The 27,977-nt window shown below is 36.9% G+C and overlaps 1 protein-coding gene and 1 pseudogene across 1 annotated transcript; both read right to left on the minus strand.

Moving 5' to 3' along the window:
* Positions 1–12,892: 12,892 nt before the first annotated feature.
* LOC137935280 (heat shock 70 kDa protein-like) lies at positions 12,893–14,210 on the minus strand (annotated as a pseudogene).
* Positions 14,207–20,693, minus strand: LOC137935281 (dihydropyrimidine dehydrogenase (NADP(+)), chloroplastic-like). Its single transcript, XM_068779963.1, has 6 exons — positions 20,625–20,693; positions 19,690–19,931; positions 15,631–15,651; positions 15,251–15,422; positions 14,550–14,654; positions 14,207–14,443 (listed from the first exon to the last, which is right to left on the minus strand). The coding sequence occupies exons 1-6, from the start codon at positions 20,691–20,693 to the stop codon at positions 14,207–14,209; spliced, it is 846 nt and encodes a 281-aa protein (XP_068636064.1).
* Between the last annotated feature and the right edge of the window lie 7,284 nt (positions 20,694–27,977).

Genomic DNA, 27,977 nt, shown 5'->3' on the forward strand with positions numbered 1-27,977 from the left:
AATAGAATACAAAAAAGTATGACTTAGTTTTTCTTTATTAAACTCTCACAATGCAATGAGCAATATTTATTATTTTTCTATTTTCACTTAGGAGCGAAAGTACCAAGAAAAAGCATAATAAAAGTACAACAATATTTTTGTTTTGTAAGTGGAGAAAAAACCCTATAGAAAAAAAAATTATAAGTTTATTTTTCTTTATTAACCTCTCATAGAGCAATGGGTAATATTTATTGTTTTTCTATTTTTACTTGGAATGAAAGAACCTAGAAGAACCAAAAAAAAAGTATGACATTATTTATTGTTTTCCTGTCTGCAGTTGGAATGAAAGTACCTAGAAGAAGCAAAAAATAAAAGTATGACTATATTTATGGTTTTTCTTTTTCCACTAGGAGAGAAAGAACCAATAGAAGCCAAAAAAAATAAAACTACAACTTTTTTTAGCTTTATTAAGCTTTCGTAATACAAGAAAACATATTTATTGTTATTTTGTTTTCAGTAGGAATGATAGTGCCAAGTAGAAGAAAAAAAAAAGTACGACAATATTTTTATGTTTGCTTTTTGTACTTTGATGGAAAGTACTAAAAATAAGTAAAAAAAAAGTACGAAATATTTATTATTTTTATATTTGCACTTGGAACGAAAGTACGAAGAAGCAAAAAAATGTACAACAATATTTATTATTTTTCTTTTGGCACTTAGAGAGAAAATACCAATTGAAGAAAAAAAGTTCAATAATATTTATTATTTTTCTTTTTGTACTTGGAGAGAGAGTTCCAACAAAAGAAAAAAAAAGTACGACTATGTTTTGATTTATTAAGGTCTTGCAATGCAATGAATAATATTTATTATTTTTATTTTTCTCACATGGAGAGAAAATACCAACAGAGGCAAAAAAAAAGAAGCAAAATATAACTTTATTTCGCTTTATTAAGCTATTGCAATGCAAGGGCCAATAATTATTACTTTTTTTATTTTAAGTTGGACCGAAAGTATCGAGAAGAAGCCAAAAGAAAGTAAGATTATATTTATTTTTTTTAATTTTTACACTTGGATAGAAAGTACTAACAATGGAAAAAAGTACGACAATATTTATTGTTTTAATTTTTGTACTTGGAGAGAAAGTGCCAATAGAAGTAAAAAAAGAAAATTCGACTTTATTTGGCTTTATTATGCTCTAGCAAAGCAAGGGGCAATATTTTTATTTTTATTTCTTCACTTAGAATGAAAGTACCAAGAAGAAGGAAAAAATGTACGATAATATTTATTCGTTTTATTTTTGTACTTCGAACAAAATTACCATGAAGAAGCAAAAAAAGGTTATGACAATATTAATTTTTTTTAGTTTGCACTTAGAACGAAAGTACTAAGAAGAAGCAAAAAAAATTGTACGATAATATTTATAATTTTTCTTTCTACCTTGGAGAGAAAGAACCAATAGAAGCAAACAAAAAAGTATGAGTTCCGTAAGTAGAGAGAAAGTACAAACAGAGGCAAAAAAAAGATGTATGATTTTTTTTTCTTTGTTAAACTCTTACAAAGCAAGGGGCAATATTTAATGTTTTTCTTTATGCATTTGGAATAAAAGTAGCGGGAAGAAAGAAAAAAAAGTATGATAATATTTTTCATTTTTTTATTTGTACTTGAAGCAAAAGCACAAAGAAGAAGCAAAAAAAAAAAAGTATGAAAATATTTATTATTTTTCTTTTTGCACTTTGAGAGAGTACTAACAAAAGAAGAAAAAAATACAACAATATTTATTGTTGATTTTCATAACTCCATGAAATTAGGTCACGGAGAAAAACAGAGGGACCCATTGGAAAAAAACTAGGGGAAGAAGAGGTTATAGACTTAATGTCCCCTAACCTTCACCTTGAAGCTCTATTTATAGATGAATGAAACTATTGTATTATAATAATACCTCTGAACTTAAGGTTTAGGGTTTAGGGTTTTAACCCTAGAACTTTAACGTAATTACATCAATGCTATCTCTATGAGATAACTCTTTATTTACCATCTTGCATTCATTGTATGTGGGCCTATGAGCCTTTTCCTTGATCTATGGGCCTTGAGCCCATCTTCTATATCTCTTGGATGTGTGGCCCTTCCTTGGTCTTATGGGCTTGATTGAACCTATCTTTCAACATACTTGGATATGTGAGCCATCCTTGGTCGTGAACACTCCCCTTCAAGCTGGGGGTGAGAGAACAACATGAACTCCTAACTTGCTGCAAATAATGTATAAAATCTTTTTTGTATAAATAACACATCTTCCAATATGCCTTTATCTTTCAACACTCCCCATCAGCATAATATAAGTGAGAGTAAATCACTCTAAGACATTGCTCCATACACGAGTCTTAACTCATGCTGGATGTAGGGTACACTCCGTCTTCTATAAGTAGTGTATCTATCAGCATTGCTCTTAAGTGTCCACCTCCACTATGGTGTCCCTCCACAAGACAATGACTCTCAAATGGTAGAGTAATAAATGACATTAATGGGGGGAAGTAGGCTTATTTATCATGGTGTCCCAATCCTGACACCGACTCTGATGGTGTCTCAATCGTGATATTTTTTAGAGTTAAATAAATGATGGTGTCCTAATCCGGGCACCAACTCTTATGGTGTCCCAACCTGTGACAAAATAATCCTTGTAAAATTGATCCCTGAAATAATCTAATGCACATATCTATACCAAATAATATGCTAACCAATTAATAATCTATCAATTCTTTAAAATAATAATCCAACCAGAGAAAAATTTACCGAGTCGCGCCAAAATATGTATAAACTTGGACATGTATACTGAGGCCAAAAATAAGTGGGTCATGTCTGATTTGACTCACTGAATTGACCCGGATCGAGTTGGCTCAGTCGGAACATAACCAAGACCCTCGGGTTGACTCGACAACACAGAAGTATGCTCGGTTTGGCGGGTTTGCTGGGTTGACTCGGACTGGTCGGAGTTAGCAGAACCAGTATTGGATTTAAGAAGCGCTTTGTAACTTAGGAACTCCTTTAATCAGTAAATATATCATCTTCTTCCCCGATGCCGAAGGACTCTCGGCAAAAACAGTCCAGAAACGGCAACCAACCTCGCGGGATCAATCAGCCGGTGTTTTCGGCAAGATGTCGTTGTCTTCAGCCTCCAAAAAAGGGAAACAACTTGTTTTGCCGCTGAAACATGAATTCCGGCAATGGAGCTGGCTGACTGTTGTCAGCAAAGAGTTTCCGAAATAAGAAACAACTTGTGAATTTTAATGTTAGCAAAGAGGACCCAATGAAGGAGAATATATCTTCTAGCAATAGTGTCCGTAATAAGTGGACAAGAGCCAGCGGATTAGTTTCCAAAATAGCAGAGTCAAGCCCAAAAAATCGGATTTGACTGCAACTTTCTGAACTTGAATATAAGCAGAGATCTCCGACTCTAGCTTCGACTCAATCACCGGTGCAAAAGAATCTCACAGATTTGCATAGACAAAGGAGAACAATCAGCATCAAAAAAATTTCTGGATGCAGGCTGACAGAGATTCTCTCTCTCTTTTGTAGATTGTCTCTGTTCTCGGCTTGCCAAGAAATAAACAGAAAAACTCACTCTCAGACGAGGATGCCGCACCATCGGCCATGGAACTCAACGGAAGCGACGCCTTGATAAGGCCAAGGAAGGATGATATGGACTCACAAAATTAATCCCGCCAGTAGGTTTCTGGTTGAGTTTTCTGGAACAGAGGCTGGTGAAGCAGCATGGGCAGCGTAAAACTAGCAAAAACTGTTATCTTCTCCTTCCACCTTTCTCCAACTTCTTTTTTCGCCTTCATAGAGAAAGAGATTGAAAAAGGAAATAATCTCTGCCATGTACGAGCAACAGAACCAGATAACTTCCCCGACGCCGAATGGAGCAAGATAGCAGTAATTTTAAAATACCAGCAGTAGATAACAAAATCTAAAACCTGAATTCTAGCAACTATAAAAAAACATAGATACGGGAAAAGAAAAAAAACGGGTTTCAGCAATTCTGAAACTTTACTACGAGTCTTGAAAATCAAAATTCTGATACTATGTTGATTTTATGAACTCCGTGAATTTAGCTCACGGAGAAAAGGGAGAAAGACCCATTGGAAAAAAATAGAGGAAGAATAGGTTATGGACTTGATATCCTAATCCTCCCCTTGAAGCTCTATTTATAGATTAATGAAACTATTGTATTACAATAATACCCTTGAACTTAGGGTTTAGAGTTTAGGATTTTAACCCTGAAACTTTAACTTAATTATATCAATAACATCTCTATGAGATGACTCTTTATTTACTATTCGGCCATCATTGTATGTAGGCCTATGGGCCTTCTCCTTGATCAATGGGCCTTGAGCCCATCTTCAATATCTCTTAGAAGTATGGGTCTTCCTTGTTGTTATGGGCTTGAGCCCATCTTCCAACACACTTGGATATGTGGGCCTTCCTTGGTCCTGTGAGCTTGGATCCTATCTTCCAACACTCCCCCTCAAGCTGGGGGGAGAGAACAATATGAACTCCCAACTTATTGCAAATGATGTGTAAAATTGTTTTTGTATAAAATGGCACATCTTCCAATATGCCTTCATCTTCCAACACTCCCCCTCACGTTGGTGTTCTCGTTCATGAGGCCCAACCAGCATAATATAAGTGTGAGTAAATCACTCCTAGCCGCTAAGACATTGATCCATACTCCAATCTTAACTCATGCTGGATGTACGCCGTCTTTTGTAAGTAGTGTGTCTATCGGCATTGCTCTTAAGTGTCCACCTCCACAACGACTCTCAAGTGGTAGAGTAATAAATGACATTAATGGGGAAAGTGAGCTTATTTATCATGGTGTCCCGACCGTGATAATTTTGAGAGTTAAATAAATGATGGTATCCCAATCTGGGCACCAACTCTCATGGTGTCCCAACCGTGATATTTTTGAAAGTCAAATAAATTATGGTATGAGAAAAGGTACTGAGGCCACCTCTTCTTTAATAATTTTTGAATTTAGGACCCCTTTTCCATAATCACGAGCAAAATAAAGAAGAAAGAAAAAGAGAGAAAAGGGGAGAAAAGCTCTCAGGTCGAGCAGAAAAAATTAAAAAGGAAAGGATGAGTTGCGCCAAGCAAGGAGAGGGTGAGAGAGAACAAACCCGGGATTGAATGTGTTGCTTGATTAATTCCGAATTACAACCTCTCTATTTATAGGAGAGGAGGAGGTAGAATCCTCATACAAGTTGTCATTCAATCCTAATTACATTCTAACTCTAACTTTTCAATATAAGTAAGTTTAAATATAAGTAAATCTATTCAAACTAGAACTCCTAGAAGACTAATTGGAGTAGAACTAGGAGTTCTTTACTATCCACGTGAATATAAGGGATAATCCAGCTCGTGGCCTTATCCTAATGGGCCCCTCATGATTCTCCAGTGCACCTTGATAATTGTACCAGCTCATCAGATCTTTTGGGCCCCACTTGATCTTCAAGTCTTCTAAATCAACTCAGCTTATGCTTCTTGATTCCTTTACTCGAGCTTGCTTTGGGAGAGGACTCTTCTTGGTGTCCCAAGTCCTCTAGGATTCTTCTTGATGGCCTACGTCCTCATGGTGGTCCCACCAACTTGAGTACCATGGTGGGTCCCACAATGTAACACTCCCCCTCAAGCTGGGGGTGAGAAGACGTCATAAACACCCAGTTTGATGAATATGGTAGACATGATCTTGTGAGTGATTGGTTTGGTGAGAATGTCTGCAACTTGATTTTGCGAGGAGATGTGCTTCAGGGATAAGAGACCAACTTGGAATTTTTCTCGTATAAAGTGGCAATTAACTTCAATGTGCTTTGTCTTGTCATGGAAGACTGGATTTGATTTAATATGTATTGCTACTTGGTTGTCAGAATATAGATCCATTAGAGCTTCTTTATAAAATCCCAATTTAGTGAGAAGGGACCTTATCCATAAAAGTTCACTTACAGTGTGTGCCATGGCTCTATATTCTGCTTTTGCACTGGACTGTGCTACCACATTCTGTGTTTTGCTTTTTCATCTAACCAGATTTCCTCCAACCATCGTGCAAAACCCAGAAGTAGATTTTCTATCATCTGGGAATGCAGCCCAGTCTGCATCCGCGAATTCCTCAATGTTAAAGTGTCCATGTTTTTTATAGAGGAGCCCCCTTCCAAGAGGCCCTTTCAGATAATGTAGGATCCTCTCAAGTGCTTGCCAGTGACTAAGTTGTAGCTTGTGCATCCCAACATACCTGTTTCTTCTAGTAGATCAAGGGAATATTTTCTTTGGGATAAAATAATCCCATGTCTGGATTGTAAGACCTCAATACCCAAAAAGTATTTCAGTAATCCAAGATCCTTTGTCTTGAATTCAACACATATTTTTTATTTTATTTTTTGAATGCCCTCAGAGTCACTTCCAGTTAAATGATATTGTCAACATAAACAACTAGAATCACCTTACCTCTTGCTATGTTCTCAATAAATACTGAATGGTCTGCAGAGCATCTGTAAAAACTTGCCCATATGATGACTTGACTAAATTTTCAAACCATGCCCGTGGGGATTGCTTTAGCCCATATAAAGATTTTTTAAGGCGACATATGGACTCCCCCTCAACCACATATCCACGTGGTTGTTGCATATAAATTTATTCTTTTATATCGCCATTGAGAAAGGCGTTTTTGACATCCAGTTGATATATTGGCTATGATAAATTAGTTGCCAAGTATAATAATAAAAATACCAATGTCATATTTTGCCACTGGAGAGAATGTCTCATCATAATCAATGACATTGCATTGAGTGTATCCTTTAGCAACCAGTCAAGCTTTCAGTCGTGCAATAGTCCCATCTGGATTATGTTTAATTGTTTAAACCCACTTGCAACCAACAAGTTTTTTTGTCTGTAAGTAGAGGAAACATTGATCATGTATAATTCTCATTGAGTGCCTTCATTTCTTCATCCATTGCTGCCTTCCACCCTGGATGTTGTAGAGCCTCCTGATATGACTGTGGAACAGATGTGGAGGAAATAGTAGAAAGAAACTGACAACATAAAGGTGAGAGGCGATAATGAGACACAAAATTGGAGATAGGATGAGAAGTAGAAGGTTGAGTGCATAAACGAGGTTCTTTTCTGATAGCAATAGGGTGAGTATCAAATTGAGGACCAAAAACAACTGGTGAGGAAGGACTTACCTCTGGTGGATTCGACAACTCGGCAGGTATGATATTGGCCATGGTCTGTGGGGGCTGATCAATCTCCGTATCACGAGGCACAACCGGTCTAGGAGAATTTGGTACTGACATACTAGGTGGAGCGTTGTCAGAATAATATGATGAGTCTTCAAAGAATATGACATCCCTAGACACAAATAAACGTTGTAAAGAGTGACTATAACAAACATAACCCTTCTATGTACGAGAGTATCCCAAAAAGATACATTTTATAGATTTAGGGTCAAGTTTGCTGTGTCTAGGTAAAGTATTATGAACAAAACATTGACAACCGAAGACTTTCAATGGTAATGAGAATGGATCATCATGTGGTAATAATTTATAATAAGGGGATTTATTCCCAAGAACAGTAGACGGTAGACGATTTATAAGAAAGCATGCTGTAAGGACAACGTGGGGCCAATAAAAATAAGGAACTTTCATGGCATATAAGAGACCTCGAGCTACCTCAAGAATATGACGATTCTTTCGTTCGGCTATTCCGTTTTGTTGAGGAGTATAGGCACATGATGTCTAATGGATAATGCCATTCTCTTGACAAAATGAGTCAAGGTCTTTTGAGACATACTCTTTGGCATTATCAGACTGAAGGATTTTTATCTTCTGACCAAATTGTGTGAATACCATTGTATAGAAAGATTTAAAAATAGATGGTATCTCAGAACGCTCTTTAAAAGTAAACAACCAAGTTGTGCGAGTAAAATCATCAATCAAAGTGATAAAGTATTTAACTTGTGAAATATTAGAGACGCTCAAAGGCCTCCAGACATCAGTATGAATCAAAGAAAAAGGAATGTTACTTTTGACATCTGGACGAGGAGAGTATGTACTCCTTTGATGTTTGCTTAACTGACAAACCTCACAACTGAATTCTAAAGTAGTAGAGCCAACCGATTGTGCCATAATCATGTCTCATTCTCAGTCGTAGACACCATATTGACTTTTGGCATGTCCAAGTAGTAGAGCCCCCCTTGCGCCTAGGCCAGTCCCGATCTTCGTTAGCTATATGCAACTTAAGTAGTTCCATACCCACCAAACCTAGTTTAGTACCCACAAACAGTATCTGGGTAGACAGGATTCTGAAGCATGCTTTAGACACCGTGTCAATCAGCCTATCAAAATTGGCGGGGGATCGTCCAAGAAGAGAGCCACAGAGATAGGGCAATGTAATCATTCATTTTGTGGTGATTCCCGAAAGAAAGGGAAGTGAGGTTGCCTATGGCGATGAACGGTACTTTGAAATAACTATTTGTCACGGTGGTTGACAACCTGGTCGAAGAAACTGGGGTGTACTATTCGTCGTTTTGCACCCCAAAAAGTGGAGGATGGCCTCCACTAATCACCTGCTTCATTATAAGAGAAGGTGAGAAGGTGACCGAGCAATTAAAATATTTTGTAAGCTGACTCACAAAGAGTAAGTTTAAAGGAAAGGAAGGAACAAAAAGAATATCATGATGCGGAAGTGATGGGGTGACAGAAGTGGAACCTTTTCCTTGGACTTTTATTTGTGAACCGTCAGCTATGGTAACAAACTTGTGTGAAAGACTCGGAGATAAGGAATGTAATAAAGTTTGTTACCTGTAAGATGGTCGGAGGCTTCTGAATCAATTATCCAAGATGAAGAGGAGGCAGATAGCATACCTGAAGCAGTGGTGTCTCATCCAAAGAGACACAATAGTAGCACCTGAAATGGGTTTGGGCCCATTTAACACGAACCAAAATAATCCTTGTAAAATGACCCATGAAATAATCTAATGCACATATCTATACCAAATAATATGCTAACCAAGGAATAATCTATCAATTCTTCAAAATAATAATCCAACCAGAGATAAATTTACTGAGTCACACCAAAATATGTATAAACTTGGACACATATACCGAGGCAAAAAATAAAGTGGGTCATGTCTAATTTGACTCACTGAGTTGACCCAGACGGAGTTGGCTCAGTTAGAGCAGAACCAAGACCCTCGAGTTGACTCGACAAAACAAAAATACGCTCTGGCGGGTTTGCTGGGTTGACTCGGGCTGGTCTGGGTTGGCAGAACCGGTACTGGATTAAATAGGCGCTTCTAACTTAGGAACTCCTTTAATCGGGAAATATATCATCTTCTTCCCTGATGCCGAAGGACTCTCAGCGAAAAAATTCAAGAAACGGCAACCAACCTCGCGGGATCAATCAGCCAGCGTTTTTGGCAAGATGTCGTCATCTTCGGCCTCCAAAAAAGGGAAACAACTCGTTATGCCGCTGAAACATGAATTCCGGCAATGGAGCTGGCTGACTGTTGTCAGCAAAGAGTTTCCGAAATATGAAATAGGTCGTGAATTTTAATGTCAGAAAAGAGGACCCGGTGAAGGAGAATATATCTTCTAGCAATAGTATCCGTAATAATAGAACTAGAGCCAACAAATTAGTTTCCAAAACAGCAGTCAAGCCCAAAAAATGGGATTTGACTGCAACTTTCTGAACTTGAATATAAGCAAAGATCTCCGACTCTAGCTTCTACTCAATCACCAACGAAAAATAATCTTTCGTATTTGCATAGACAAAAGAGAATAATCAGCAGCGAAAAAAATTCTAGATGCTGCCTCACAGAGGTTCTCTTTCTCTCTTCTGTAGTTTGTCTCTGTTCTCGGCTTGCCAAGAAATAAACAGAAAAACTCTGTCTCAGACGAGGATGCCGTACTATCGGCCATGGAACTCAACGGGAACGATGCCTTGATAAGGCCAAGGAAGGAAGATATGGATTCACAAAATTAAACCCGCCAACAGGTTTCTGGCTGAGTTTTTCGGAATAGAGGCTGGTGAAGTAGCACGGGCCGCGTAAAATTAGCAGAAACTGATATCTTCTCCTTCCGCCTCTCTCCAACTTATTCTTTCGCCTACATTGAGAAAGAGATTGAAAAGGGAAATTATCTCAGCCATGTACGAGAAACAGAACCAGAGAACTTCCCCGACGCCGAATGGAGCAGGATAGCAGGAATTTAAAAATACTCCCACAACAAAATCTAAAACCTGAATTCTAGCAACTATAAAAAAAAACATAGATACAGGAAAAGAAAAAATGGGGTTTCAACAATTCTGAAACTATACTAAGAGTCCTGAAAATTAAAGCTTTGATACCATGTTGATTTTTCAGGACTCCATGAATTCATGGCAAGAAAGGGAGAGAGACCCATTGGAGAAAATAAGCGGAGGAAGAGGTTATGGACTTGATGTCCCTTTGAAGCTCTATTTATAGATTATTGAGACTACTAAATTATAATAATACCCCTTAACTTAGGATTTAGTGTTTTAACTTTAAAACTTTAACCTAATTATATAAATGCCATCTCTATGAGATGACTCATAATTTACCATCCCGCCATCATTATATGTGGGCCAATGGGCCTTCTCCTTTATCTATGGGCCTTAACCCATCTTCTATATCTCTTGGATGTATGGGCCTTCCTTGGTCTTATGGGTTTGATCCCATCTTCTAACACACTTGGATATGTGGGCCTTCCTTGGTCGTGTGGGCTTGGCCCTATCTTCCAATATTTATTATTTTACTTTTTCACTTGGAGAGATAGTACCAACAAAAACAAAAACAAGTACAACTTTGTTTTACTTTATTAACCTCTTACAAAGCAAGGGACAATATTTTTTTGTTTTTCTTTCTGTACTTCAAACAAAAGTACCAAGAAGAAGGAAAAAACACGACAATATTTATTGGTTTTCTTTTTGTACTTGGAACGAAAGAACAAAGAATAAGCAAAAAAAAGTGTGACAATATTTATTATTTTTCTTTTTGCCCTTGGAGAGAAAGTACGAATAGAAGCATAAAAAAGTTATGACTTTGTTTAGCTTTATTTAGCTCTCGCAAAGCAAGAGGCAATATTTAATATTTTTCTTTATGCACTTGGAATGAAAGTACCAAGTAGAAAGAAGAAAAAGAACACGACAATATTATTGTTTTTCTGTTTCCACACGGAGCAAAAGTACCAAGAAGAAGCAAAAAAAAAAAAGTAAGACTTTGTTTTTGTTCGAAGATGGGCCCAAACCCACACGACCAAGGAAAACCCACATGTCCAAGTGTATGGAAGATGGATCAAGCCCATAGACCAAGGAGAAGTCCCATAGGCCCACACAATAGTGGCATGGTGGTAAATAAAGAGATCACATAAAAATGGCACTAATGTAATTAGTTTATGATTTATGTTTCTTATTCATTCTTAGTAGGGTGAAGGGTATTCTTTTAATATTAGTACTTTTGATATCTATAAATACAACTCAAGGGGGAGGGTTTGGATAAGTCCAATACCCTAATCTTCCTCCTCTTTTCTCCAAATTCGCTGCACTTCCTTTTCCCTTCCTAAAACCTTTTCTCTTCAACTCTTCTTCATATTCTCACCCCTTAATCCTCTTGTACTATGATTATACATCATGGAATCCTAAGTTTCAACATGGTATTAGAGTGGGAAAAGATCTGAGATGGAAAAAAAGAAGAAGATGGAGATGAGAGGAAGAAGGAAAAAAAAAGATAAAGAAAAAAGAGGGGTTTCTTGTTTTATCTCTCAATTTCTATATTTCATTGGGTGTTTCACTCTCTTCATGTAGAAAATTATATACCTTTGGAAAGATATTTGAGTCTAGTTTCCAAGTCAAAATGAATAGTTGAAATCATATGTCTAGAAAGTAAATCAACATCTGAAGTAGCAAAGATAAAACAACAGAAAGCTTAAACTTTTGAGCTATTTTACGCCATCAAGAATGGGAATTAATGTAGAAAATCATATATAATTAGAAATATCTGTAAGTCTATGTTCTTAACTATTCAACCAATTCTCATTCTTAGTTCTTTAGATTGAGATATACTTTTTTGAAAGCTATTTAAGTCTCATTTCAGAAGGAGAAAAGTTTATGTCAATTTGATCTATATTTAAGGAGATTTTTGCATTGGAAGAATCAAAGGTCATGCTGGTATACTATTGCATGCGAACATCCGGATTTAAGCCTAATTTTTTGCTTAGATTTTTGAGTTGTTGTTATTGATCAGCAATATCAAAAAAAGTATCTCATGATCTACCCTTGGAAAGCTTTTGTTTTTAACTAAAAATATCTGTAAAGAATTTTTAGAAGATCATCTTATTTTAAGAAGCTTTTCTTGATTTATTTGTCTAAAATTGCTTTGGCTAAAGATTTGAAGAAAAAATGGCAAGGTAGGGTGTCTTCTTTGGTTGCTAAGTTGGCACAAATTGATGGAGGAAACTACCTTATTTATAAAAAATTTCCAGCCATGAATTTTGTGAGATTTTTTTGGTATTTTAAAATATTACAAAGAATTTGATTTGGTATCCTTGCCCAAAATATTTAGGCAAGAAAAGATCGAAATATTTGGCTTGACTTGAGTTACTTGGTTTACAATATTTGAGCTAGTGAAGTTGTTGATACTAGCCTTATTTTACATGATCATACAAGAGGTGGATTAGTTCTTGACCTTGCAAAATATTTGTTGACTTCAAGCTGGGATCATTGACATTATCTCCTAGCTTGAGGGGGAGAATAGAAGGAGAAGTATGAAGGACGAGCACATCGGAGATTGTTTGATTTATTGATTATCAAACATCACTTGGTTCAACTTAGTATTGGCAATCTATTACTCGGCTTGGCTCACTAAATCTACTTGCTTCACTTCGGCTTGATTATTGTTGGAATATGGGTCCAGCCCACACGACCAAGGAAGACCCACATAGGGGTGGCATCGAGCCGAGCCGGAACCTGCCTATGTTCGAGCCGAGCCGAGCCTCGTCTCGAGCCAAAATATTTTAACCGAGTTCGAGCCGAGCTTTGAGCCGAGCTCGAGCTTCAATATACATTTAAAACTTTTCAAAAAATATATATCAAATAAATTGTATATAAAATTATGCATATATTTTACATAAAATTATATATATATATATATATATATATATATATATATATATATATTACATGTATAAGATTGGCATTACCTCTACTTAAAATTGAGCCTAATCTATGTATATAAGACCTGTATAAAATTCGGCATGATCTCTACTTAAAATTGGGCATAATCTATATACATAATACCTGCATAAACACTCCATAAACGGTCCATAAAATTGTCTATACATTCCATAAACACTCCATGAAATTGTTCATACACTCCATAAAATAGTCTAAACACTCCATATACTGCATAAGATTATGAATAAAAATAAAAATAACACAAATATAACTCATTCAAATATTTAATACAAAAAACCTCGACTTTCCTTTTTTCGCTTCCACTTTCTTTTTCACTTTTTCATCCTCCGCCTTTACCGCTTCACTTCCTTGACCATCTTCTCGATTTCTTCCTTGCTCAATCTTCTTTGATAGTTGGTGATTGTAATCTTGTTCTTAACCTCTGTCGTCTTGTCCTCGACGGAGACATTCAAGATCCTGTTTGCGCCGATATCGAAGCAAACTTTGATTTGGGGAACCCCACGATGCGCTGGAGGAATGCTCGTCAGCTCGAATTTGCCCAACAAATTGTTGTCTTTGATCCGAGCTCGTTCACCCTCTGGATCATTATGCTTGGTTGATTTTCCAAATAAGTCGAGAAGAATTGTGACCTCTTCATGTGTCAAAACTAGTGCAGGACACTCCTTACTCCCCTGGCACTTTCTGACACTATTCCTGTCCCACGACGAACTTGAAACCCAAAACCACAAAACCGGAAATACCTCCAAAGTAAGAACGAATGAATCAATTACATATTTATAAACCAAAATACAAGATAGAATCGAGCGGTTGCGGTCATCACTCCACCGACGGTCACAATACCTAGACTTTAGCAAAGTCACATCCAGAAGCAGCAGGTCTTGGACCTTCTCGTCGCCTTCGCCGCTCAGAATTGCGGCTTGAACAATGGCACCATAAACCACGACCTCATCAGTGTTCAGCGTGCTCATTTGGTATGAGCATCATGTCTTGCAACAAAATTCAAAACAAATACCTGAACAGTATTTGCTCCAAGAAGAATGAACTCAGCTGCGTCTTCTCCTGTCTCTACTCCTCCAATGGCAGAAAGCGAACAATCAACATTGCTAAACTCTGATTGCATCATTTTTACAATTTGCATCACCATTGACAATGCAATAGGATGGACAACTTTAGAAGAATAACCACCTTGAGTGGTATATACCTGAGACAAAGTGTACCATAACCGAAAAAGAACTATGAAGAAGAAAACAAACAAAGAGAAGGCAATATTTATGATTGGCAGGATTTAGCGACAAACTCCTCCACACGCGTGGTTCAGGGTGCAAAGTATTGAGATTAATTCCCATAACACTTGTGATAGTATTAATGGCAGAGATGCCTTCAGATCCTGCATGCAGTGCGACACGTGCTGGCTGCATGACACAAATGACAAAATGGAAAAACATTAAAAAACATAAGAAAACCAAATTAAGAAACCTATAAGGAAAATATTACAAGTTTAATACCCCTGAAATGCATTAAAAACCAGAATATGAGTGGGTATAGGCTGTAATAATTTGGCAATCTTTTGGTATAGTTTTTTAAACAAAATTATACTCTGACAACACACTCAGCCAAATCAAATGCTTGTTAAGAAAAGGTTTGATTTATCAAGTTAACAACTAATACACACAAATCTGAATGAAGAACAAAAAGTTAAAATTCAACCCCGTTGAAGATGCAAGAGGAAGTAAGAGAAAATTCACATAAAATGAAAGATGCTTCTTTTCTTCTATAATCCTATATTTCTCTCAGTACAAATAGGGCTCTACCTGTCTAAGAGTCCTCCATGAAAACATACAAAATCCTCAAAAAAAAAATTGAGTTCTTGATCTAAATTTGGAAAAGGAAAACACTGAAAAAACTGAATACCTTTACCTTGTTAAGAAAAGAAGTCCCGACATTTTTAAGAACCAAAAATATGTCAAATAAATGAGAAGAAGAGAAGAACTGTGAAAGGGAAGAAAACCTGGGTGATATCAGTGACATTTGGAGTCATCTTTGCCCACACAGGAACTGTAGCTTTCGCATTGACCCAGGCACATACTTCCTCCAGAAGCGCACAATCTTTCCCCACAGCAGCACCCATTTTCCTTTCCGGCATGCCATGTGGACAAGAGAAATTGATCTCAAGCGCATCCCAAGAGCAAAGGAGAATCAATTAAATTTAGTCCTATTCATATTTAAGTAAGAAACAGTATCTGATAGAAATTGTATGATCAAATGTGATATCTCAACAACTACGAATGAAATGAAAGATAACTTACAACTCCAAAGAAGATAAAAAAGGGAATTGCAACAATTTACAACTCCAGAAAAGATAAAAAAAGGGAATTGCTGCAACTTACAACTCCAGTTTCCTCAACACGATCAATGAGTTCTATTAGAATGTATTTTAATTTATTCAATATTTTATTTTTTGTATTTTACTGTTTTACCCTTTCCCCCTTTTACTGTATAAAGCATCATTGTAACTCGTAATAGTGCTTTTAATCAAAACATTTTCCGATTTCATTTTTCTTCGTCTTCTCGACTGTGCCAGCCCGACGAGCAGAGCAACGACTCTTTCTAATCCGAAATTCTAACATGGTATCAGAGAAGGTTGGTCCCAAGTTCGAGTCCCGCTCCCAACGAAGTTTGTCCCAGGTATTTCTGGTGAATTTGTCCTGGGTTTTTCCAGGAGTTTGTCCCGGGTTTTTTCGGTGAATTTGTCCATGGGTTTTTCCCGTACGGGGGAGTGTTGAAATTTGTGTTTGTATCGACAAGGCCAGTCCTTGTATAAGATCTGTGGGGTTTCTTTCCTAACAGGTTCGAGCCTTTTAGCGCACTGGTTTCAACATGGTATCAAAGTCTTGTGCAGAATCTTGGCTTTGCTCAGTTCTAGCAGCTCGTGTCAATGCTTTCTACACACCTGAGTAGCTCCGCACAAGTCACCACTGCTCTGGAATCTTCTACATCCAACTGCATGGCAGGTATTTGTTTTTCTGTGTCCTTAAATCCTTTAATTTCTTCACCTCAATCATGGATTGTCGACTCAGGAGTTACTCGACATATTTGCTCTCACGCTCCTGTTTTTGTTTCCTTGTATGTTATCCCTCATACTACAGTTACTTTGCCCAATAATACTCAACTTTTTGTCCACCTTGCTGGTGATATTAAATTGCATCCTCACCTTGTGCTTAAAAACGTACTATTTGTTCCTCAATTCAAATTCAACTTGATCTCTGTTAGTGCTTTAGTTACTGACTCTGGCCTTACAGTAAGTTTCCTTTCTGATTGTTTTGTTATCCAGGATCTATCCACCCAGAGGACGATTGACAAGGGTGACAAAGTCCAAGATCTCTATGTCCTCAGTGCTCAAAGTTTGAATTCTGTTTCTCATGTTTTTGTTAACAATGTTTCAGCCCATGTTTGGCATAATAGGCTAGGACACATTTCTTTCCAGCGACTTGATTTTTTGAAGGATCAGTTGAACTGCGATGTAACTAAATTACATAAATCAGATCCTTGTTATATTTGTCCTCTTGCTAAACAACGTAGAGTATCTTTTGAATCTCATAATAACTTGTCAAAATTTCTTTTTGATCTTGTGCACTGTGATATTTGGGGACCCTATCAGATTGTTTCTCATACTGGCCATCGTTTCTTCTTAACTCTTGTTGATGATTGCACTCGATTTACTTGGATTTATCTATTAAAGACTAAATCTGATGCTATCTCTGTGATACCGTATTTTTTTAATATGGTTTTTACTCAGTTTAATGCTAAAATCAAAGTTTTCGATTTGATAATGCCCCTGAGTTATCTTTTGTTGAGTTTTTTCAAGATCAAGGAGTCTTGCACCAGTTTTCCTGTGTTGAAAGACCTCAGCAAAACTCATTTGTTGAAAGAAAACATCAACACCTCTTGAATGTGGCTCGGTCACTGTTCTTCCAATCCCGAATTTTAGTCTCTTTTTGGACAGAATGTATTCTTACCGCGATTTTCTTGATTAATAGAACTCCTTCTCCTCTCTTGCGACAGAACACACCTTTTCATTTGCTATACAACACAACTCCTGATTATCCTTCTTTTCGAGTATTTGGCTGTTTAGCTTTTGTTTCCACCTTAGCTACTCATCGAACCAAGTTCCACCCTCGTGCTCGAGTTTGTGTGTTTCTTGGTTATCCAGCTGGTGTGAAAGATTATAAATTCTATGATGTGGAGACCAATCATGTTTTTATTTCTAGAGATGCAGCGTTCCATGAGGAAGTTTTCCCTTTTCATACCATCACCAGTTCAAATACAGTTAGAGATCCCTTTCCTGATCTGGTTCTGCCCCACTCCTTCATACAAACTCATTCTCTTCCAAAAATTGATTCTTCCCCTATTCATGATTCACCGGCTAGTTATGATGATCCTGTTGATGATATTCCAACTAATGATCTTCCAGTGCTTGTTCCTTCCACATCTACTGGTACTACTCTTCAAAAATCTACTAGGACGATCCATCCACCTCATTACTTGCAGGAGTATCACTGCAATTTACTTGCTGGTTCTTCTCCATCTGTTTCACCCTCTACATCTTATCCGATCTCTAACTGCATCTCTTACCATGCCCTTTCTGATTCGCACAGATAGTTTGCACTCAGTGTATCTACTGAAATTGAACCGCAACACTATCACCAAGCCGTGAAGTGCCCTGAATGGAGGTTAGCTATGCGTGATGAATTGAACGCTTTGGAAACCAACAACACCTAGACCGTCACTTCTTTGCCTCCTGATAAACTTACCATTGGTTGCAAATGGGTATATAAAATCAAGCTTAAATCTGATGGTTCTCTTGAGCGATATAAGGCTCGTTTGGTAGCCAAAGGCTACACACAACAAGAAGGTTTAGATTTTGTTGACACTTTTTCTCCAGTGGCCAAATTGGTCACTGTGAAGGTTCTTCTTGCCTTTGCCACCTTTCATAAGTGGCATCTAGCTTAGCTTGATGTCAACAATGCTTTCTTAAATAGTAATCTTTTTGAAGAAATCTATATGGATCTCCCTCTTGTCTATCTTCGACAGGGGGAGTCCTCTTCATCTCACAACCGACTAGTTTGCAAGCTTCACAAGTCCCTTTATGGTCTCAAACAAGCTTCGCGGCAATGGTATTCCAAATTTTCTCATGTTTTAATCAATTTTGGCTTTCTCCAATCGAAATTTGATTACTCTCTCTTCACCAAAGGTCATGGTTCCTCCTTTGTTGCACTATTGGTTTATGTGGATGATATCATCCGTACTGGTCCTTCATCTAGCGCTATTGCTGAGCTCAAACAATTTCTACATACTCAGTTCAAGCTCAAGGATCTTGGTTGTCTTAAGCACTTCCTTGGTCTTCAAATTGCTCAGTCCAAGGCTGGTATTGTGCTTTCTCAACGCCATTACACCTTAGAATTACTTGAAGACACATGTTACCTAGCTTGTAAATCCACTAGTGTTCCCATGGATCCCAAGCTTCATTTAACTGCCACTGACGGTGACCTGGTTCTTGATATAACCCACTATTGGCGTCTTGATGGGAAACTTCTTTACCTCACTTTATCTCGCCCCGACATTACTTTTTTCGTTCACAAGCTCACTCAATTTGTGGCCCAATCCCGCCTTCCTCATTGCCAGGCAGTGCATCACCTACTTCGTTATCTCAAGACCAGTCCTGGTCAAGGTTTGTTGTTTTCTTCTACTTCTTCCTTGCAGGTACGTACTTACTCTGATGCTGATTGGGGATCATGCCTTGATTCTCGCCGATCTACTACAGGCTTTTGCATCTTCATTGGTGATTCTTTGGTCTCTTGGAAGGCCAAAAAGTAGACCACTGTCTCTCGTTCCTCCGGCGAGGCTGAATATCGAGCTCTTTCTTCTACTGCCAGTGAAATTATTTGGTTGTAGCAACTTCTTCAAGATTTTCAAGTCAAGGTTGCATCTCTTGCATTGCTCTATTGAGACAATCAAACTGCGATACATATTGCTTCAAACCCCACATTTCATGAGTGTACAAAACATATTGAGATCAATTGTTATTTTGTTCGTGAACGGGTTACTTCGGGCGTCCTCAAGTTACTTCCCATTCGTTCTCAGTACCAGTTAGCCGACATATTCACTAAACCTCTTCCTTCTACCCACCTTTTTTCTTTGTTGTCCAAGATGGCTATCAAGGATATTTACAAGCCACCTTGAGGGGGAGTATTAGAATGTATTTTAATTTATTCATTATTTTATTTTTTGCATTTTACTGTTTTACCCTTCCCCCCTTTTACTGTATAAAGCATCATTGTAACTTGTAACAGTGCTTTTAATCAAAACATTTTACGATTTCATTTTTCTTCGACTTCTCGGCTGTGCCAGCCCGACGAGCAGAGCAACGGCTCTTTCTAATCCGAAATTCTAATAAGTTCCTTCCAAGCAGCCTTGTCATACTCCTCCATAATTGAAGCAATAAGAATCCGATCTGGATAGTCTTTCTTCCATTGCTTGAACTCCTTCGACATAGTTCTAAGTGGCCGATCACTTATTAGTTCAATATTCTCCCACCCAATTATTTGTCCTTTGGGGGATCCATTTGATTCTGCTCGCAGTCCAGCATAACGAGGGGTCACATTAACAACTTTATCTGCCTCTAGGGAGTCCTGGCATCAACAGAGTTGAAAACAGACTTGGTGTAAAGATGAAAAGTACAAAGATAGTAAAAAAATAATATAGGCTTGTAAATTAGCACGAGAAAGAACACATTACGAGTTAAAAAAATTTAAGGAAATGAAACTGTAGATAGATACTCAATTATTTTAGTGAAAAAAAATCTTGGTTCAATTACAAGCTTAACATGAATTTTAGTTGTCACCAAAGAGCTACTGAAGCAACTTATTATAAACGCATATGATGTTTCTGAACTTCAAAATTTCACATAATTTGAAAAATGTAACTTTTCTCCAACGACGCTCTCACTAAATGAAATAAATTACAGCCAGTCTAAACATAGCAAAATAGATGGTCAGGTTTGATGAGCAATTTGAGACATTTATTTCCAGAGTAAATAAACTCAAAGGTGTTCAAAAATATTTTCAGCATGATTTGGATATCAGGACAATGTCTCAACCTTTCACCCCTGCCGAGATAAATCATGATGGACTTGTACTCAAGAAAGAATTTCTTTTTAATTCTTATGAATATGATGGACTTATCTAGTATTCATTCAGTAGGCAAAACCGATCTTGGTCACCAAACATCTTTTTTTTTGCCTATCAAGCCTGAGTAACAGAAAAGAGGGCAATCTTATTATAGGTAACATAAAGCATTACGGTTCACAGAAAAAAAATGCCAACCCTAGCATAAAGGGAAAGAGCATAAAGGCTCCCGCAAATGGCCCTAGGCCAACATCTCAAACCAAGCATAACTGCATCGCATGAAGGCTCAACGATCTCGTTACCATTTGCATACTCGAGCGTATGATGATGGGATCGTGGATCTGGTTTTACCTTGCAGAGAATAAATCATTCGACAAGTTGACGGCCGACGATCCATATCCCCGGCCACCACAATGAAGTCCCATGCTACCATTTCAAATGTAATTTCATGGAGTGTTTATGGCAGAGAAGCATGGGAAATGGCAGAGAAAGGCATGAGAATCGCAGAGATAGAAGGGAAGACGACACGACTCTCTTCCGGTTCCGAGATCGAGACTCCGAAAATTTCCCAAATCCCCCCGAATCCAGCTGCTCGTTAAATTAACAAGCCGACTCGTGAGCCGTCGAGCTGAACCTGGTTTTGGTCGAGCTCGACTCGTTAATTTAAACGAGCCGATTCCAGATCTCAAGCTCGGCTCGAGGTCGAGAGATATCGAATTGAACCGAGGCGATACCAAGCCGAACTCGAGCCGGCTCGGTTCGAAGCCACCCCTGGACCCACATATCTAAGAGTATTGGAAGATGGGCCTATGCCCATAAGAAGTAGGACCCACCATGATTACCACAGGCTGACATCATTATCACATAAGTTGGAAGATCAAGAAGGACTCACAAAGATAACCACAAGCTGATTGGAATATCAAGAAGGACTCACAAATGCATTTTTATCTTATGGTCACGTCCTAGAAGAGTTTTAGTTTGAGTTATGTTTGTATTTTATTTATATTGAGTTATTTAATTATGTTAGGACTTATCTTTAAGTGTTAGAGTTTGGGTGTAATTGGGACCAAGGTTGTTTTAGTGTAATTGGACTCTACTATCTTCCTCTATTATAAATAGAGGTTCATGTACTCTGATTATAATAATTCAATGAAGTATTTCTCTTTTCCATAAATTCAACAATTATTACCATGGATTATCCTCAACTTATTAATTGGTTCGTAACTTCCTTATTCAAGGGTGAAGTTGCTATAGATTATCTTATGTGTCCTTATTGCTCTTAAAGACTTTTACTACTTACTGGTGATCCGCTGCTATATAATTGCCTATTTGATACTTGTTATTTGGGCCCAGGCCCATTTCAACTGCTGCTATTGTGTCTCTCTGATTGAGACATTATTATTGAAGGAAGACTTCTTGGTTGCTGATTGTTGTGAGCATTGGTTGTTCTGATGAAGAAGAAAGCATATGGTGGCCCCATAATATTATCTTATAGTGATTATCCTGTACCCCCTTATTTGGCTTGTTTTACTCCTACCATTTGAGAGTCAGTGCCCTGTGGAGGGACACCGTGATGGAGCAGTTTATTATTATACTTCTAAGCAATGCTTATAGACCTACTACCTATAGAGGATAAGAGTGTGCCCAATATCCAACTTGAGTCAAGTTCACCCAAGAGGTGTTTTTTTAGCTACCGTGAGAAAGTGAGTAGACTCTATGCCTCACAATAGGGCTACTTTTCCGCCTGTGAAATTGAACGGAAAATATTTTTTACTATGACCATTTGATTGGAGTATGGAGCAATGTCTTACGACTAGGAGTGATTTTACTCTCTCTTATATTATGCCTTCTAGTTCTCTTGGAAAAGAACAAAGAGACTGTCAGCTTTAGGGGGAGTGTTGGAACATATGGTGGACTATCATTTTATACGAGAAGATCCTATACACCATTTGCATCAAACTGGGCGTTTATAATGTTCTCTCACCCCAAGCTTGAGGGCAAGTGTTGGAAAATGGGTCCAAGTCAACACGACCAAGGAAGACCCACTTGTCCAAGTTTGTGGAAGATGGTCTCAAGCCTATAGACCAAGGAGATGCCCACAAGCCTACACAATGGTGGCATGATGGTAAATAAAGAGTTATCACATACAGATGGCACTGAAGTAATTTTCTTACTAGGGTGAGGGGTATTCTTGTAATACTAGTACTTTTGATATCTATAAATACAACTTAAGGGGGAGTGTTTGGATAAGTCCATTACCCTAATCTTCCTCATCTTTTCTCCAAATTCGTCACTCTTCCTCTTCTCCATCGAAAACTTTCTCTCCACAACTCTTCTTCTTCTTCTCACCCCTTAATCCTCTTCTATTGTGATTATACATCATGGAATCCTAAGTTTCAACAATTTTGCTTTATTAAGCTCTCGCAAAGCAATGGGCAATATTTATTGTTTTTCTTTTTCCACTTTGAATGAAAGTACCAAGAAGAAGGAAATAAAGTACATCAATATTTATTGGTTTTCTTTTTGCACTTGGAAAAAAATTAATAAGAAGAAGCAAAAAATAAAGTATGACAATATTTATTCTTTTTCTATTTGCACTTGGAATGAAAGTACCAAGAAGAAGCAAAAAAAAAGTACGACAATATTTATTATTTTTCTTTTTGCACTTGGAGAGAAAGTACCAACTGTAAGGAAAAAGTATGACTTTGTTTTACTTTTTTAAGATCTTGCAAAACAAGTAGCAATATTTATTGTTTATCTTTATGCACTAGGAACAAAAGTATGAAAAAGAAACAAAAAAAACCAAAAATATATTTATTAATTTTCTTTTTGCACTTGGAACGATACTAAAAAGTAGAAGCAAAAACAAAGTACGACAATATTTATTGTTTTTCTGTTTGCAGCTGGAGCGAATGTACCAAGAAGAAGCAAAAAAAAAAAAAAGGTAAGATAATATTTATTAATTTTCTTTTCGCAATTGTAGAGAAAGTACCAACAGAAGAAAACAAAGTATGACAATATTTAATGTTTTTCATTTGGCACTTCAAGAGAAAGTACCAACTGAAGAAAAAAAAAGTACAACTTTTTTTTGGTTTATTAAGCTCTCACAAAGCAAGGGGCAGTACTTATTGTTTTTCTTTTTGAAATTGGAATGAAAGTACCAAGAAGAAGGAAAAAAAGTATGACAATATTTATTTATTTTCTTATTGAATTTGGAACTAAACTACCTAGAAGAACTAAAAAAAAGTACGATTATAATTATTGTTTTTCTGTTTGCTTTTAGAACAAAGGTACCAAGAAGAAGCAAAAACATTATACGAAATATTTATTATTTTTCCTTTTTCTCTTAGAGAGAAATTTCTAAAAGAAGAAAAAAAAGTACGACTTTGTTTTTCTTTATTAAGCTCTCGCAAAGCAAGGGACAATATTTATTATTTTTATTTTTGCAATTGGAACAAAAGTACCAAGAAGAGGGAAAACAATATACAACAATATTTATTGGTTTTGTTTTTGCACTTGGAAAGAAAGAATCAAGAAGAGGCAAAAAAAGTACGACAATATTTATTTATTTTCTTTTTGTACGTGGAACAAAAAGTACCAAAAATTAGCAAGAAAAAAGTACAATACTATTTAATGTTTTTTTGTTTACACTTGGAGAGGAAGTACCAACAGAAGTAAAAAAAAAAGGATGACTTTGTTTTGCTTTATTAAGCTCTCACAAAGCAAGGGATAATATTTTTTGTTTTTTTATGCAATGGGAATGAAAGTACTAATAGAAGAAAAACATTACGACATTATTTATTATTTTTATTTTTCACTTTGAGAGAAACCACAAATAGAAACAAAATAAAGAAATAAGTATAATTTTGTTTTGCATTATTATGCTCTCGCAAAGCAAGGGGCAATATTTATTTATTACTTTTTTCACATGGAACGAAAGTACTAAGAAGAAGGAAAAAAAGTATGACAACATTTATTGATTTTCTTTTTACACGTAGAACAAAAGTACCACGAAGAAGAAAAAAACTACGCCAATATTTATTATTTTTCTGTTTGAACTTGGAACGAAAGTACCATGAAGAAGAGAAAAAAAAGTATGATAATATTTATTATTTTTATTTTTTACTTGAAGAGAAAGTTCCCACATAAGCAAAAAACAAAGTGAGACTCTGTTTTGCTTTATTAAGCTCTTGCAATGCAACATGCAATATTTATTATTTTTCTATTTACACTTTGAATGAAAGTACCAAGAAGAAGCAAAATAAAAGTATGACTATATTTATTGTTTATCTTTTTGTACTTGGAATGAAATTACTAGGTAGAAAGAAAAAAATTGACAATATTTATTGTTTTTCTATTTGCACTTGAAATGAAAGTACCAAGAAGAAGCAAAAAATAAAAGTATGACTATATTTATTGTTTTTATTTTTGCACTTGGAGAGAAAATACCAACAAAAACAAAACAAAAAAAGCATGACTTTGTTTTGCTTTATTAAGCTCTCCCAATGTAAAGGGCAATATTTATTTATTTTTGTTGTTGTACAAGGAACAAAAGTACAAAGAAGAAGCAAAAAAAAAATAAAAAAAAATGTACGACAATATTTATAGTTTATCTTTTTGCATTGGAGATAAAGTACCAACAGAAGCAAAAAAAAAAGTTCGACTTTGTTTGATATATGAAGCTCTCGCAATGCAAAGAAAAATATTTATTGGTTTTTTGTTTGCATTTAGAACGAAAGTACTAAGAAGAAGGAAAACAAAGTACAACAACATTTAATATTTTTCTTTTTGCACTTGGAGAGAAAGTACCAACAGAAGCAAAAACAAAATGTTGAAAGATGGGAGGACTGCCATTTTATACAAAAAAGTTTTATACACCATTTGCAGCAAGCTAGGAGTTTATGATGTTCTCTCACCCCTAGCTTGAGAGGGAGTGTTGGAAGATGGGCCCAAACCCACACGACTAAGGAAGACCCATATGTCCAAGCCCATAAGACCAGAGAGGGCGCACACATCCAAGAGATGTAGAAGATGGGCTCAAGGCCCATATATCAAAGAGAAAGGCCACATGCCCATAGAGTAATGGCAGGATGGTAAATAAAGAGTCATCTCATAGAAAGGACATTGATATAATTAGGTTAAAGTTCTAGGGTCAAAACCCTATAACCTAAGTTCAGGGGTATTATTGTAATATAATAGTTTTATTAATCTATAAATTAAGCTTTAGGGGGAAGGGTTAGGACATCAAGTCCATAACCTCTTAATCCTATTGTTTTCTTCCAAAAAACTATGTTGGAAGATGGGCTCAAACCCACATGACCAAGGAAGGCCTACATATCCAAGTGTACTAGAAGATGGGTCCAAGCTCATAAGACTAAGGAAGGCCCACACATCCAAGAGATGTAGAAGATGGGCTCAAGGCCCATATATAAAGGAGAAGGCCTACATGTCCATAGAGTAATGGTAGGATGGTAAATAAAGAGTCATCTCGTAAAGAAGACATTGATGTAATTAGGTTAAAGTTCTAAGGTTAAAACCTTAAACCCTAAGTTCAGGGTATTATTGTAATACAGTAGTTTGATTAATCTATAAATTGAGTTTAGGGTAAGGGTTAGGATATCAAGTCTACAACCTCTTATTCTTCTGGTTTTCTCCCAATGAGTCCCATTCTTTTTTTCTCCATAAACTAAGTCTATGGATTCCTGAAAATCAACATAGTATCAGAGCATTGATTTTCAGGACTCATAGTATGGATTTCAAGATTCCAATAACCCATCTTTCTCTCTTTTCTTTGTTCATTTGCTACTTTGATTCCTCTGGTTGATTATTCTTTTTTATATGGATTATTCTATCTGCTCTGATCCTCACAACTCGTGATCGCCACAACTCTTGTTGCTCCGATCCTCATCATCGGAGCCTCCTCCATCCTAAGTTTTTTTTCCTTTCATCAAAAACTCCAGCTTGACGCCGATTTACTCTTAACAACGAATCACTTCACAGCAAGGTTGCCTCCAACTTTTAACTCATTACTGTTGGTCAAAAGTTCATGGGAACCCGATCCCATGTATTACCATTTTATCATCACTCATAAAAAGGATGCCAACTCCTAGTTGTTTTCACTGCTATCGAGAATTTGATCATTAGGTGCGCAACTGTCTCTTCACCTAGAAAGCACGTTACTGCTATTTCTTCATAAAATCCCAGTCTATCTTGTACGGGAAACAAAGTTTTTGGATGTCACTGGACTTGCCGGCAAAATTTGGCTCGTATTCAGCTGGAAGTCTTCCAGGAAATTTTCTATATTTGACAGCCATAATGATCCATATTGCCTGATTCAGCCCGGTGATTCTGCTGCTGATCACTTTGCTGATTTGCGTTCATTGCTCTGGTGGTTGGCATCATTATAATACTGATTTATCTGACTCAAGGATCTAACAATGATGGAACGGTCTATGCTGGCAAACTGCTGCGCTCATGGCAAATTGCTAAATTGATGGCATTACGTCCGGGTGCTGTTTGGAAAGTTGTTGATTACCTCTGATTTCTTTTGCTCGGTGATTCTGCTTTGATTCTGCTCAGCTTCTTTCTGCCGTCAATCCGGAAAATATTTCCTCGTTAATGATGGTTCAACACTGTTCATTGCCATATTTCTGCTGATTGATTCAGCTCGATCAAAGGATCATTGCTAGATTGGTTTATTTCAGGAAGTTTTCTTTTCCCATTGGCATCTTCCACAAACAGCAAAGCCAAACAGAACATGCCAGCCATAGAAATGATCTGATTTCGAAAATTCCTTTCTGGCTCCCATCTCAGCTCTGGACTTTGCTGATTTATCTTCAGCAACTTACGGATTTAACACTTCACAGATCTTGCCAGTTACGGATTGCAATTTCCATCAGAGTTGATCTTATTTTCCGACGTCTCCTCCATCATTGGAAACTTTTCTGGCTCGTCTCCATCACCCATTAATGCCAGCTTTGTTATACAGTCCATTACAACTTTCGAATTCCCAACTTAGGTGCTGCCTTGTCGTTATGCCGAGGTTCCAATCTGCTGAGGAAACTCAGCCGAAAATCTCTCTATGATAGATATTCTCCTGAGCCATCCGTCGGTACTCTGCTTCAAATGGGAAGTTTCTATTTTCGTTTATGCCCAGGTTCCAATCTGCTTAGGAAACTTGATTTAGTCGAGCGCCCCAACAGGAACCATCCCAAGTCAACCCAACAAACCCGTCAAACCGAGGATGCTTCTATTCTGTCAACCTAACTCGGGCCACTTATGTTTCTATCTTGGTATACGTGTCCAGGTCCCAAGTTTATATAAATTTCTGCAGTGACTCGACGCAATTTGGTATTTTTTCTCTGGCTGGATTATTATTTTGAAGTATTGACAGCTTATTCCTTGGTCAACATATTATTTGGTACATATACTTGCGTTGGATTATTTCATGAATCCTTTTACAAAGTTAATTATATGTGTTAGAAGATGGTCGTGTTATATTCAACTGTAGCTATTATATCTTTTTTGAATGAGACATTATTATTGAAGAAG

This window comes from Aristolochia californica, unplaced genomic scaffold, assembly GCF_029961685.1.
Source record: "Aristolochia californica isolate CCGP_79_NKW_82.1479 unplaced genomic scaffold, dmAriCali1.0.hap1 SCAF_6, whole genome shotgun sequence".
NCBI lineage: Eukaryota > Viridiplantae > Streptophyta > Magnoliopsida > Piperales > Aristolochiaceae > Aristolochia > Aristolochia californica.